General features: G+C 41.6%; 1 protein-coding gene across 1 annotated transcript in view; it reads right to left on the bottom strand.

Moving 5' to 3' along the window:
• Window positions 1–254: 254 nt before the first annotated feature.
• Window positions 255–16,068, bottom strand: part of LOC133044555 (uncharacterized) — a 402,843-nt gene continuing 387,029 nt past the window's right edge. Inside the window, exon 9 of the mRNA XM_061125948.1 lies at window positions 255–438. Coding sequence (XP_060981931.1) covers window positions 422–438 — 17 coding nt within the window. The 3' untranslated portion in view covers window positions 255–421. The remainder of the gene's footprint in view (window positions 439–16,068) is intronic.

Here is a 16,068-nt window from a genome sequence, read left to right as displayed (position 1 = left end):
ACAGTAAGAATTGAAGACACACACAATCTAATGCCTCCTCCCTAATCTATAATAGGCATTATATTTGACACTCCATTTTCTCACATGAATTTTTTTTAGCAAAGTCACATACAGAGAAAATTCAGATTTTCATTTGAGTCCCACATCTTAGTTTCATAAAGTCATTTACCATGCTCTCTTCTTCCAACTCCAAAAGCTGAAAAGAACTTTTCCAGGAATATCTTTTTCTCTACACTAACCTGTACTTTCCACACGTTATTGTGATCCACACAGTCAAAGGCTTTGGCATAGTCAATAAAGCAGAAATAGATGTGTTTCTGGAATTCTCTTGCTTTTTCAATGATCCAGCGGATGTTGGCAATTTGATCTCTGGTTCCTCTGCCTTTTCTAAATCCAGCTTGAACATCTGGAAGTTCACAGTTCACGTATTGCTGAAGCCTGTTTGGAGAATTTTGAGCATTACTTTACTAGCATGTGAGATGAGTGTAATTGTGTGGTAGTTTGAGCATTCTTTGGCATTGCCTTTCTTTGCTTACTCCTTGGAAGGAAAGTTATGACCAACCTAGATAGCGTATTAACAAGCAGAGACATTACTTTGCCACAAAGGTCCATCTAGTCAAGGCTATGGTTTTTCCAGTGGTCATGTATGGATGTGAGAGTTGGACTATAAAGAAAGCTAAGTGCTGAAGAATTGATGCTTTTGAACTGTGGTGTTGGAGAAGACTCTTGAGAGTCCCTTGGACTGCAAGGAGATCCAACCAGCCCATCCTAAAGGAGATCATTCCTGGGTGTTCATTGGAAGGACTGATGCTGAAGCTGAAACTCCAATACTTTGGCCACCTGATGCAAAGAGCTGACTCATTGGAAAAGACCCTGATGCTGGGAGGGATTGGGGACAGAAGGAGAAGGGGACGACAGAGGATGAGATGGCTAGATGGCATCACCAACTCGATGGACATGGGTTTGGTTAGACTCCGGGAGTTGGTGATGGGCAGGGAGGCCTGGTGTGCTGCAATTCATGGGGTCGCAAAGAGTCAGACACGACTGAGCGACTGAACTGAACTGAACTGAAGGTGTACTTTTCCAGTACATTATCTTATAATCTGGCAGACCTTTTGAATTTATAGGTGGTAAGAATGTCACAAAACTCCCCTAAAGTATGATGAGAAATCTATGAGACCAAGTGTGAAGTGTCCTCTAATTCATGTGAAGCCAAGCAAAACTACAGAGCACATCCTATGTGCAAGGTCCTGGGAAAAGCAATGATAATACTAGACACCATGAAGGATCACAAAGCAAAAAGCTAGAGTTTTATTATTTTCTTACAGCATCGGCCTCAGGCTGGCGATAAGCAAACATGTCATTTAAGAGGTGTGATTGGAATATTAGGGGAAAAACACTTCATGAAAAATTGCCTTCCTTATCCAGATGACACAGATTTAGGAATGTCAGGAGATTAGGCCTTCAGTTTGAATTTCTCTATAATTCTCATTCAAAGCACCAGTGTCCTTGTGCAGTGGAGAAGATGGAGTTAAACCACGCTAATATTCTTGTCAGTCAGAGGTATACATTTCCCTAATGAGAGCGCTAAGCAGGACAGTCCTAAGACTTCGGAAACAGCATGGGGGCCACCTCCTTCCTCTCCTTGGTCCTCAAGGTGGGGAAAGTAAAGAAAGCCAACATTCTGAGGACTGAAGCTATGGAAAGACAGCCACATTTATATCAAACAGTTACCTCCCCATGATGGCTTCCTGCCAGACTCAAATCCCACAAACAAACGTCTGATTCAGGTGGACCCAAATCTGCTACTGTTGGAGATTTCTTCCTTCTTTTTTCCTTTTCTTTCTTTTTTATTTTTTAAGCTGTTTTGGGGGGGGGGGGCGCGGGGAAAGCAGAGAGACTGTTTCAAACCACACACTGGATTGCCACCACATAGAGAGACATGTGCCCTATCTTTTCCAAGATTATAAAACCTAGTTCTTAGCTGGCTTCTTTGTGTCTTAGGTTTTTTGCAAACTTTTGATGTTTTCTCTTAACCTGAGAATAGTTCCACCTTTTCCTTGTTCCTGCGAGCTTTATTGAGGTCACCCAACTTCAAAGTGCCTCTCTGTGACTCAAATGGTGACGTTCTCCTGTGTGTGAGTGTCTAGGGGACGCTAGGATGGAGGAATAATACCCTTCTGTAAGGCGATCTGGACCAGCGACAATGCCGCACTCTCTTTGCCGTGAATACCAATGGTGATTTGGCATCACAAGCACACCGATAATGTCTCTGAAAGGCATCAGTGTTCTCTGAGATGCTTCCCAGGTATCCTGTTGCAAGATCTAAAGTGTCTCAGAACTGAATACAGTTGCCTGGTTTGTCCTAGAAATGCTAATCAATTTCACATACATTCCCTGGATAGCAGTGGAAATTTTCTGTTCAAATCCATCCAATAAGAAGTTAACTGTGGGAAAGCCTGTTCTACACCAACTTTCCCTTCCCTTCACCTGGTTGAAACCACCAACTTCCTGCCTTGACCGCCTGAGGTCAAGACACCTGTTTGGGCTTGCGAATAAATCAGTTCGTGCACAGCTGCCCCCACCTAAGGATTTCAGAAATAATCTTTTTTTTTTCCCCCTGGAACTTATCAAGAGGCATCTTTAAGGTGATTCAAGAAGTGAATTTATCTGATGCCCGCCCCACCCCTCTACCCCAAACCGGACAAGTCGAAACATACAAGGCATGAAAGGGAAAAAGGAGGAAAGCGTCATGGAAACAGACTGTCAGTCTTTCGGGGAGAACAAGCAGAGCAGAATCAGGCAACCAAAGAGACACTGCCTCTGCAAACAGCATCACCTGGGCGGCCTGCAGGCCCGGAGCTGTGGCCACAGCATGCACTGTGCCCAAAAGGGTAGGGGAACTTTCCCTAGTCTTCTTTTTATTTTTAAATTTATGTTTTAATTGGAGTATAATTGCTTTATAGTATTGTGTTGGTTTCTGCTGTACAAGATGAATCAGCTACATGTGTACATATATCCCCTCCGTCCTGAGCCTCCCTCCCCCTTCTCTCCACCCCCAGCCCCTAGGTCATCACAGAGAACCCAGCTGAGCCCCCTGTGGTACACAGCAGCTTCCCACTAGCCATCTATTTTACAAGTGGTAGTGTGTATGTATGGATGTCAATGTGACTCTTCCAACTTGTCCCGTCCTTTCCACCCCACCCCGCCCTGCGGCCACAAGCTCTTTTTCTATATCTGCATCTCCATTCCTTGCCCTGCAAATAAGGTTGGTGGCAGAGAGAATCTCCTTTATCATTTCTCAAAGAAAAAAACAAATGCATTTCCTTGACTGAAAAGCCAAGAGATATGCTTCTACTCATAAATATAACCGAATGTTCAATGATCATTTAACTTGTATCGTGTTTGCCTGTTTTCTCTCGTTCAGCATCAAATCCAGGAGACAGTCTGATGGAGTGGTTAAGTAGATTCAAATCCCAAAGGCATCCCTTACCAGCTGTGTGACTTGGGGAACTCATTTAACTTGTCCGTGCCTTACTTCCTCATTTATAAAACAAAAATAAGACCAGCGCCTGCCCCCTGCCATAGTTGGAGGGCTAAATGTGATAACCTACATAAAGCTGTCAGACCAGTGCCTGGCACTTAGTAAATGCTCAATAAACATTAGCTGCTACGATTATTCCCAAGGGAAGGACAGAAGCAGTCAAAGCGCAGACCAGGTGAATCACCTTAGATGGCATTACTATAAGGAGCTGGTTGCCTTGGTCCAAAGCATTTCTGTCTGTCTTCACTGGAGGCCAAAGATGATAATGGGGGAGGCTCATTCTGAGGTGAAGGACACCCACCAAAGGGCTGGAGGACAGCATGCGTGTTCACCAGCAGCCTGCTAACTAGCCAAACCTCTGGAAAGTCGCAACACCCACTTGGCAAAACAGGCACTGACTGCATTATTGAAAACATCTTAGGAGTATAATAAATAAAATGCATTTTGTTTCCATAGCTGGAACTTGTAATTCTCTTGGCCAGGAGCTGTCAGAAAGAGAAGATTAGTGAGTGCAATAATGCTTAACAAAGTGAGGCTGATGAAAGAAGAGCTACAGAGAGTAGCCTGGCTCTGAACAATAAAACACTTTTAATTGGGACAAGGAAGGCACTTCTCAAAAGGTCCTGGGTCCTGGCAGGGCACACATGCCACAGTTTGGGACCAGAAATATTTTGCAGTGCCATCCCCAGCCTGGAGAGACACACAGGTCCTGGTCTGTTTTGTGGCTGTGAGGTGGATCAACAGCAGTGGAAATTCTCAGAGTTGCCAATGTGAAAGGCAAGCACAGACATTGTCAGACAAAACACCGGGCAGCCTGGCAGGTCCCCAGGGTTCATGCAAGATTGCGGTGCTGGGGCTCTGGGGCCACGGCCTTCTGAACTGGCAAAGGCCGCGGATTGCCAGAAAGGAGTGGGCTCTGCTGATGCCAGCGATGGAGCCCATGGCTGGCTGGCACAGTCCAAGAAATGCTGTTTGCAGAGTGGTGGAGGAAATGATACATGTGGCTTCACAGAGTGGGATTTATCACTGACCTAGGAATCAGTGCCTCAGGCAGCCCAAGAAGCAACAGTTTTAAGAGCAAAAGGGAACAACTAAACATAAGGACAGAGAAGCCAGGACTCAGAGTTGTTAGGCTGGGTTTTCTGTGGGTTTAGATACAGGTAGGACGAAGATCAGACACACTGGATGGTCCACAACCACACAGGGTCAAGCTAGCACACCCTAGGGATGATGAAAGGTTCAAAGAAGGACCACATTAGCTCAGTTAATCAATCATCTTACCATAGGAATTCAGGCACTGAGAGCCAGGTAAGCAGACAAGTGCTTACAAGAGGGATTTGAGTTTACCATGACCTACACACAAGAGTTCACTGTCTCACCAACAGTGAATTTAAAGGAAGGGAATTAAATGGAGAGGCTAGTGGCAGGACACGAAAGGAAAAGCAATGTTGACCTAACTCTCAGATGATGCCAGTTGTCAAGATTAACTGGGAAAAGATACCATTTGTTCATCCAGTGTCAACTGAACCTCGCCTGATTAAACCAACGCTGTCCTGAGGATGGACAATATCCATCCTTTGTTCTTAGTTTGTTAGGGAAGAATATCAGCCACATGCCAGCTGCCAGTATGCTTGTAAGCATCACCACGCTGCTTTGCCATCTCTGCCGTCTCTACTCCCAACAATACCTCCTGCAGGACCGTCACCTTCACCATCACCCCCTCTTCCACTGTAGCTGTCACTTCTGCCACCGCCTCCGTCTTCCACCACCATCTTCACGTCCACCTCCACTATCATCAGGAGCAGCTCCAACAAGCCTTCAACCACTACCATCCCCACTTCCACTTCCACCATCGCCTCCGCACGGCCACCAGCACCCCCACTCACCGCGTCCACCACCACCCTGCAGCCACCAATTGGCACCATTTGCCACCTCCATCAGTACCCCTTATCAACACCGCCACCGTCACGTCCACTACCTCACCACCTTCCACCCCTCACTCCCACCGTGAACGTGCGTACCTCCATGTCCACCACCACCACCTCTCCTTCCACACATCCCACCACTATTGTCACCTCCTCCACCTGCACCATTTTCTCCCAAACCACATCCACAGCCTCTGCCACCACCATCTCCATCACCGCCCCCCATCTCCATTACAGCCTCCACTAACTCCAGCAACGCCTCCACTTCCACCACCAACACCACCTTCTCTATCACCACCTCCCCTGCTGTCAGCGCCTCTGCATCATCACTGCCGCTACTAACTCTACCCCCGACCAGCACCACAACACATCACCTCCACCACTCCTGTCACCACCTGCGGCATCACCACCTCCATCACCACATCCTCTTGGCTACTACACTACCGTATCTGTAAGCCAGGAGCTAATGCAAGTATTTTATAACGACTACCTTTATTTAATTCCCACAGAAAGTCTGTGAGGTGAGCATTCCACTTCCCATTTTACAGATGAAAGTCAGAAAAGTTATGTCACTTGCTCCAGATCAAACAGATACAAAGAAAGCAAATCTCTACTCCAAATGCGTCTGAGGCCATGTTTCTCTGTTCTACTGAATCATGACCATTCTATAAAAAGAAGAAAGTCACTATAAACAGAGTAACTATACTTTTTCCACATATCTGTAAAGGCACAACAGAATGCAGTAAGTATTAAGGGCAGAGATGTAAGGATGTAACTCACGGATGGCCATCCCCTTCCAGCACCTAGTCCAGACTCAGCCAATGCCTAAGTCAGGCTTGGCCCTGGAGAAGACACAAATCTGTCACTCCGAGATTCAAAACTATCAAAAATCCCTGGTTTGATAATAGTTCATGTAATTCACCTCATCTCTTTAAACCAACATTTGTTTATTTCAATGAAATTAATGGATATTTTGAAATGGAAAGCATATTTCAGAAATAAAACAAAATAAAACATAAAAACACATATGTTGGCCATTAAGATGTATCTACAAGTCCATATACTGTATAAGGAAAACGAATGGCTTATTTCCTCAATATGGTGTGGTTTTAGTAATTATCCATGTAAATTGCAAGAAAAGGAAAAATGATCATTTTTTGCCTATCCCATAATATTTAACTGACTTCAGGGATTAAAAAACAAAAGACATCATGCGTCTTAGCCTAGAGTTTTGAGTTATCTCTCAAATGATAAACTATTTCTATAGTCTATCAATCTTAAAACCCAGGCAGAATCATTGTATGAAATAGAGAAAAGAATCTGAACTTCATAGTCAAGCAAAACTGAATTCTTCTGATAGTTTTGTTACTTATTAGCTCTGCTACTATGGCCATTTCTTTAACCCAGATTTCCCAGCTGGTAGGCTGAGGTCTGCTGTGGTGGCATATGACTACCACACACGCGCTAAGAAATTGATGTCCTCAGCCATAGGGATGGGTTGATTGGTCTGGGGACCCATATCCTTATGCCTCCTTAACTTCCTCCCATGGTCAGGACGACTGGTATCACATTCCAAGTGGGTCAGGACCTGGAAGATATTCAGAAGCACCAATAATCTGTAAACCTCAGGCCCTTCATCTGTGAGGTAGAGAGGAGTACCCCACTGAGAAGGCTACTAGTAAGATTCATGAAGAAAAGAGCATAGTTCACAAACCCACAGGGTTGATGTTCCCCCCAAATTCAATATATTAGGCTCTGCACCTCATTGACTTTCTTATACTTCTTACATTACAATCAGCTCATCAAGAAATGGAATGACCTAGGACTTACCTGATGGTCCAATGGAGGTCCAATGGACCTGGTGATCCAATGGATGCCACTCTCCCAGTGCAGGAGGCCCAGGTTTGACCTCTGGTCAGGGAACTAGACCCCACATGCCACAAGATCAAAGATGCTGCGTGGTGCAACTAAGACCCGGTGCAGCCAAATAAATATTAAAAAAAAAAAAAAAGAAAAGAAATGGAATGGCCTGAACTTGAGTGTTGAAAAAAGTGAGAAGACTGCACTTCCTTTGGCTAATAGCTAGACAATTATCAATTTGGTAACCACCATGCACAAAGTACTGTGTGGTTGGGGGTACAAAAAAACATGCTCTTTTCACACCACATTCACTCCTATGCATGCAAGTTCTTACCAAAATGTTAACAACTCCCAAATTTAATGTCTCTATAATTGATTGTATCCTGAGCTCCAGATCCGAAATTCAAATTTCTTTCTGGACACAGCCACATATATAACACATGAACATCCCAACTCTTCCACGTACTAGCTACCCCAAACAAGGTGCCTTTGCTCCCGTCTCTCATCTGAACTAATTCGCATCATCATCCAGTGTATCTTCACCCTGCACCACACCACACACCTCTTCATCATACTACCCTGGCAAATCCTGGGATTCTCCTTTACAAAACCTCAAACATCCTTTACACACCCACTGTTCCAGCTCCTGTCTCATATTATTTCTCCCTGGCCTATTATTATATTAATCTTCTCAATGGTGAGCGTGCCTTGGATCCCTCCTGATCCCCATTAATTCTATAATATATTCGGCATTGAATGGTTTATAATGAATGAGTCATCCTAAAATATGCATGTTGTGTTTAAACACAATCTTTCAGTCTTCTTATGACCACACCCTTTAAAATGTGACTTTGTACCTCCTTCATCAAAAAGGAAAAGCTAGCAAAAATAAGCAAATGGGACTACATCAAACGAAAAAGCTCTGCACAGCAAATGAAACCATCACCAATATGAAAAGTAAACCTCCAGAAAAGAAGAATACATTGGGGAACCATGTACCTGATAAGGAGTTAATACATAAAATATGTAAGAAAACTCTCATAACTCGATAGCAAAAACTTTTTCAGGACAAACTGAATAAACATTTTTCCAAAGAAGGCATACAAATGTCCAACAGGTACATGAAAAGGTGTTTAACATCATTAATCATTAGAGAAATGCAAGTCAAAGCCAAACTTACATATATTAGAGTGACTTTTATAAATTAAAAAAACAAGTGAAGGTAGGGATGGTGATGGTGAAAAAAGAATCCTTCTACACTGTTGTTGGGAATGTAAACTGGCACAGACATTATGGAAAACAATATGTAATTTCTCTAAAAATTAAAAATACAACTACCTTGGGATCCAATAATCTTACAACTAAATATATATCTGAAGGAAATGAGCTACATTCCCATGTTTCTTGCTGCATTATTTATAATAGCCAAGGTATGGAAACACCCTAAGTATTTGTCTAGGATGAGTAGATAAAGACAGTATTTTTCATATGTAGATATCACAAAAGCATCCAACTGTGAATTCTAAGCCTGAAGGCCTTGCTTCTGCTTCTTCTCCACTGAGATCCGTTATTCTCCAAGTGAATAAGCCCATACTTAAATAAGCCCATTTTCTGCTCTGCAGGAAGATGGAGACAAGGACAGCAGAGATGAGCTTTTCCAGTGGATGCCTTCCTAGATCACCCTGCCCCAGCCAGCCCAGGTGATGGTCACAGATAGGCGAACAAGCTCAGCCAAGGCCAGAAGAACCACCAGCAGAGAAAAAGTCCAAACTACTGAATCTCAGAATCAGCAGCTAAATAATAAATTGGTTGTTGTTTTAAGACTAATTTTCATCTGTTTTGAGCTCCTCTATTGTGGAAGAAACAGACTAAAATTGGCCTGATATATTTGCTTTTCAAGTTTTATCTCCTATTTTTTCCATCTTTTCTACAAGCCATCACTACTAGATCAGATGCAAAACTTGTCAGTTATTGCATCACTTTCCCAATTTTTGCATATTTGTTTATCCTTATTATTAATTATTTTTCTGTAAGTTGATTTATATCTGACATTATTCTTACTTAAGCTTCTCTCTGACTAACACCAAGCAACCATAACTTTAATGGACTAGTCCCATTTTTAGAGCATATTAAAATAATTCATAATTTTTTAAATGAATATATACACATTAAGATAAAATGATGTTCTTCTGAGTCCTATGCAGTACATTCACTAGAACATGGTAAGTATTATACTTCTCTCAGACTTATTTTTTTCATGTGTCTTGAATTCTCATGTAGATTGTGACCCAGGGTATGACAGAGGTCATCTTTAACTTGATGTCCAATTAGTCATTAAATAGTTTTGAACTTCAGGTGGATCCAGAGTTTTAAGAAACTTGAAAGAAAAAAACAAGGAATTTGATTTCTGTGAAAATTCTTATATCATGAGTATAATAGACTAAACATTAGGGGAGATTGGAAACAACTTCAGTATTCTAGGAAAGAGACCAAAATGAGACGTAAATGAAAAAAGAGGTAAAAATCACCTGAACTGAATTGAACAAGGTAGCAGAGGAAAACTGAGTGTTGATATCATAAAAGAGTCAGGAGAGGGAATCAATCATATGTGAAAGATGGTGAAGGTAATCCTATATATTGTTGAGTTAGAGAAAAGAAAAATAAGGAGTTGAAGATAATTCTGAAATTTTAGTTGTGATATAAATTTATTAATAAGGTTAAGAGGAAGAACAGATTTGGTAGATATCAAAGTGTTAAAGAGGTAAATAATGGCGAAGATGCTGGCTTTTATTTTAGATGAGATTTTGGTGCCAGGGAATAAGCCTAAGAGAATCAAGAAGACCAACCAGTCAATCCTAAAGGAAATCAACCCTGAATGTTCACTGCAATGACTGATGCTGAAGCTCTATTACTTTGGCCACCTGATACAAACAGCCAACTTATTGGAAAAAAATCCTGATGCTGGGAAAGATTGAGGGCAGGGTAAGAAGAGGGCAACAGAGGATGAGATGGTTGGATGGCATCACTGACTCAATGGACATGAGTTTGAGCTAACTGCGGAAGACAGTGAAGGACAGAGAAGCCTGGCATGTTGCAGTCCACGGGGCCACAGAGTGTCAGACAGGACTTAGTGACTGAGCAAACAAAACATAAGCCTAATATTTGATAAACAAGTGGATGAAGAGAATAGTTTTTGAGAAGAATTGACGGAGAAACTCCAGAGAGATTAACATAGCTAAAATGGAGCACCACATGGACTTAATCTGATTTTGTTTATCTTGTGGCATAATTTTGCATTTCTTCTGCAACATTATCAACTGTTGAATGAAAGGGCAATTTTGGTTTTTTCACTTAATTTTTGTTGATATCCCAAATCCAAATCTATGAGCAAGAAATATATGTTTGTTAGTGTAAGCCATGAGAATCTGAAGCTGTTTGTGGCATGTTATTAACAGCAGCAAAATGTGACTAATACACTGCTTCTCAGAAGGAATTAATAGCTGATTGTGTACATGTATTAAAAAAAACAGAATCAGATTACCTTGAAATTTAGGAACTAGGTGACTAAGAATGTGTCACTTCCATAATGTACTCATGTACTAAGTAAAGATTTATATCTCTCTTTTCATTTATTCCTTATATATAGTATTTTTTAAATTTTATGCATTTGTAATAGTAAATAACATTATACTCTTGGAAGAGTTCCAAATATACTGTGGGTTACATACCCTGATAAGAATGTTATGAAAACTATGGATCAGTTCAGTTCAGTTCAGTTCAGTCGCTCAGTCGTGTCTGACTCTTTGCGACCCCATGAATCGCAGCACGCCAGGCCTCCCTGTCCATCACCAACTCCCGGAGTTTACTCAAACTCATGCCCATCTAGTCAGTGATGCCATCCAGCCTCTGTCATCCCCTTCTCTTCCCACCCCCAATCCCTCGAAGCATCAGGGTCTTTTCCAAAGAGTCAACTCTTCACATCAGGTGGCCAAAGTATTGGAGTTTCAGCTTCAGCATCAGTCCTTCCAATGAACAACCAGGACTTATCTCCTTCAGGATGGACTGGTTGGATCTCCTTGCAGTCCAAGGGACTCTCAAGAGTCTTCTCCAACACCACAGTTCAAAAGCATCAACTTTTCAGTGCTCAGCTTTCTTCATAGTCCAACTCTCACATCCATACATGACCACTGGAAAAACCATAGCCTTGATCAGATGGACATTTGTTGGCAAAGTAATGTCTCTGCTTTTTAATATGCTATCTAGGTTGGTCATAACTTTCCTTCCAAGGAGTAAGAGTCTTCTAATTTCATGGCTGCAGTCACGATCTGCAGTGATTTTGGAGCCCAGAAAAATAAAGTCTGACACTGCTTCCACTGTCTCCCCATCTATTTCCCATGAAGTGATGGGACCAGATGCCATGATCTTAGTCTTCTGAATGTTGAGCTTTAAGCCAACTTTTTCACTCTCCTCTTTCACTTTCACCAAGAGGCTCTTTAGTTTTTCTTCACTTTCTGCCATAAGTGTGGTGTCATCTGCATATCTGAGGTTATTGATATTTCTCCCAGCAATCTGGATTCCAGCTTGTGCTTCATCCAGCCCAGCATTTCTCATGATGTACTCCGCATATAAGTTAAATAAGCAGGGTGACAATATACAGCCTTGATGTACTCCTTTGCCCATTTGGAACCAGTCTGTTGTTCCATGTCCAGTTCTAACTGTTGCTTCCTGACCTGCATACAGATTTCTCAGGAGGCAGGTCAGGTGGTCTGGTAGTCCCATCTCTTTTAGAATTTTCCACAGTTTGTTGGGATCCACACAACCAAAGGCTTTGGCATAGTCAATAAAGCAGAAATAGATGTTTTTCTAGAACTCTCTTGCTTTTTTGATGATCCAACGGATGTTAGCAATTTGATCTCTGGTTCCTCTGCCTTTTCTAAAACCAGCTTGAACATCTGGAAGTTCACAGTTCATGTATTGTTGAAGTTTGGCTAGGAGAATTTTGAGCATTACTTTGCTAGCATGTGAGATGAGTGCAGTAGTGTGGTAGTTTAGTTTGTAAATAATGGCCTTCATTAATTTTCAACCTATTCAGTGAAAAGTACGTTGGAGAATAAAGAAAGCTTGAGAGTAAAAAATTGCTTAAGTTGCTTTCCTCAAAAGTTGGAATACAGAGGAAGATTTAATAGAAAATTCTTATTTGATATAAACTTACAAGAGTATAACTATTCCAAATTAGCAGTTTTCTGTCTGAGCCTATCTTTAAAAGGGAAGAACTGTAGTCAGTATAAAAGATACAAAGACTTGTCTTTTTAAACTAATAAGAAGATGATGAAGCCTCTCACAGAATTCCTTGCAGTCTTACATCTTTCCCGAATTAGATGTTTGACATGAGACACACCCGAAAAGGTCAGAAGAATGGAACTTAACCAAGAGAAGCTGGTCATCTATTCAAAAGTCTCCTCAACTCATTCTGAGTTGACCCCATCTAACAAGTTTTCACTCATTCCTTTGACCCTGGGGGTCTACATGTAATAATTTTTACTTGAAAGGTAGAAGTTACGTTTTCAACAATATGAGAAATTTCTTAAAGCAGAGGAAATAGAATTGGTCTTTGCCTTGGCCTGCCACCATTACTTCATTGCTATGACATATGACATCATAGTTAGTCCTCTGAGTCCAGGGTGTTTCTAATGAGCTGAAGTTGGAAGGGTCCCAGTGGAATGCAGTGAACCAAAAGAATCACTGTTCTTTCAAATTCCAACATGATATTAGGAGGGAAAACAAAGAGCTCTTCAAGAGCCAGAGGTCAATCTGTTAAGTAAGTTGTGCATTAAAAAGTGGCAGTAATGAATGTGAATGGCCAGTGTCAGAGCATGGCAACAGGTAATTGTCTCCTATCTCTGCTACATTATCACTTCTACTTTACCAATAATGGTAATGGATATGCTACTTTCAACATATTCTGATAAATTCATATGTCATCACCTGACTTGAGATCCTTATCACAAGATTGCCTCAAAGAAAATAATATTACAGTTTTCAGTGCACATATGTTATTAAAAATAAATTTAAAATTTTTAATTATTTTAAACTATATATAGAAAATAACTATATATCAAAAATAGATGGGGAAATGATGGAAACAGTGACAGATTTTATTTTCTTGGGCCCCAAAATCACTGCAGATGGTGACTGCAGCCATGAAATTAAAAGACACTTGCTCCTTGGAAGAAAAGGTATGACAAACCTAGATAGCCTATTAAAGAGCAGATTTATTACATTGCTGACAAAGGTCCATATAGTCAAAGCTATGGATGTTTTCAGTAGTCATGTATGGATGTGAGAGTCAGACCATAGAGAAGGCTGAGTGATGAAGAATTGAGGATTTTGAACTGTGGTGTTGGGCGAGACTCTTGAGAACCCCTTGGACAGCAAGATCAAACCAGTCAATCCTAAAGGAAATCAATCCTGAATATTCTTTGGAAGGACTGATGCTGAAGCTGAAGCTCCAATACCTTGGGCACCTGATGAGTAGAGCTGATTCATTAGAAAAGACCCTGATGCTGGGAAAGATTGAAGGCAGGAGAAGAAGGGGGCAGTAGAGGATGAGATGGTTGGATGGCATCATCGACTCAATGGACAAGAGATTGAGCAAGCTCTGGGAAATGGTGAAGGACAGGGATGCCTGGCATGCTGCAGTCCATGAGGTCTCAAACAGTTGGACATGACTGAGTGTCCATGTTGTCCATGACAACAAAAAAACAGAAAACAAATAAAAAGGAGACAAACATTACCCAGAATATGAGTTGTGCCCCTTTTTGCTCCTGGGCACACAGGACCAACTGAGGGGCAGCCACCTTTCATAGCATCCATGTAAGCCATAAACTACCTATTCCCTCTGGAAATGTATATAATTATTTAGCCAATTACATCAAGACAGCCCAGGGGCTACCCCCAACATCAGGATACCTGAGGCCACAGGAATTAGCAGGACCTCCTTCCACAAGCTTCTTTGGTATCTCAGATGGTAAAGAATCTGCCTGCAATGCAGGAGACCTGGGTTTGATCCCTGGGTCGCAAAGATCCCCTGGAGAAGGAAATGGCAACCTACTCCAATATTCTGACCTGGAGAATCCCATGGACAGAGGAACCTGGTGGGCTATATCCATGAGGTCACAAAGAGTTGGACACCACTGAGCAACGTGTACTTTCACTTTCTTTTCCTTCCATAAGCTAAAATCATAGAAATGGACATGGGTATCTTAGTCCTAATCCCACCACACAGACCCCTAATCTTCAGTCAGGAAAGGTGGACAAGCTTATTGTCTTCAACATCTCAAAATGACCAACAAAAATGACTAATAACATGCAATTTCCAGATATACCCACAAATCTCAGGACAAATCTGTTCAACATATACCCTTCCAGGAGAAGGCTGGGGCAAGGGGCACCAGGGCTGGATATTACTTACCTCTAGGCTTCACAAAAATGCTCCAGAAATGTGTCTGCCCATGATGAGACCACAATTAGAGTGAAAGAGTTTGGTACAACTATATTAAAAAATGACAGAACAAATTGAGAAACAACTGGGAATATATAAATGTGAATGTAACAATAGTTTTGATATAATGGATGCAGACAGAGACCTTTATACTTAGAAATACAGACCATGCATATTTTAAATTTTGTCATGGAAAATTTCCAAACATAGAGAGCAAATATAGAGAGCAGTACATAGAGTAAGCAGCTTTGACAGGTTAAGACTGTACCAGTCAAATTTTCTCTGTTTCTCCTCCTAACTTCTCCTATTTCATTCACTCTATCTTCCTCTTTTACTTTATGGAGTCATAAAATACACTTTTTTGAAACTTCTGTAGTAAATTTATTGCAAAGATGGCCCCAATTCTTCCTACCCATCCATACCTTTGCTCTTTCCCATGTGACCATCAGTGCCCTCCCAACATGGGCAGCACAGACACAGACATGCAATTTATTTTAGCCAAAATTATCTTAACAGAAATAGCAGAGGACTGAAATCATGTTTCTGCCATCCCCATGAGAAAATGCCTGGACTAGCTGACTGGAGGTAGATAGTCCCAGTTATCCTAGCTGAGGCTAGCCTAAATTAGCCAACAGTCAGCCAACTTCTAGATCATCAAATAAGCCTAGCCAAAATCAGAAGAATTTTATTCTAGCCAACCATCCCTGGACTATGAACAATGTGTGCTATTATTATATGTAACTGCAGATTTGTAGATGTTTCACAGCATTATTTTGACAATAAATACCTGACACAGAACCTATGGAATACTTATAAATATTATGTATTTCTGGTCAAAACATGAAAAGAAGCACACAAAGGAAAACACCCCTCATGCATTCATAAAATGGTAGACAGATAGATACACAGATAGATCATCTTTTTAATCAGTCAAAACAAATACCAGCTAGCAAAGTATGCATAAAGATCAAAAGAGAAAGTAAGTGAAAACAGAGAGAACAGAGTAAAGGCTGACAGGGCTAGCTTTTGAGCTCTGGTCTGGACAGAGAGAATTCAGTCTGAATTCAGTCTCTTCAGGGAAATGTGGCCAGTGCCCACCTAGAGACAAGAGCCAGGGTCACTGTGTGAGGCAGGGGGCTGGTACACAGCTCCTGGAGAATGAACTCTGGCTGAGAAAAATAGCTACTGGCTCAGCGGTAAAGAACCTGCCTGCCAATGCAGGAGACAGTTTGATCCCT

This window comes from Dama dama, chromosome 23 (assembly GCF_033118175.1).
Source record: "Dama dama isolate Ldn47 chromosome 23, ASM3311817v1, whole genome shotgun sequence".
Lineage (NCBI taxonomy): Eukaryota > Metazoa > Chordata > Mammalia > Artiodactyla > Cervidae > Dama > Dama dama.
Note: the sequence above shows the minus strand (reverse complement) of the source record. Positions and strands in the feature narration are given on the sequence as shown.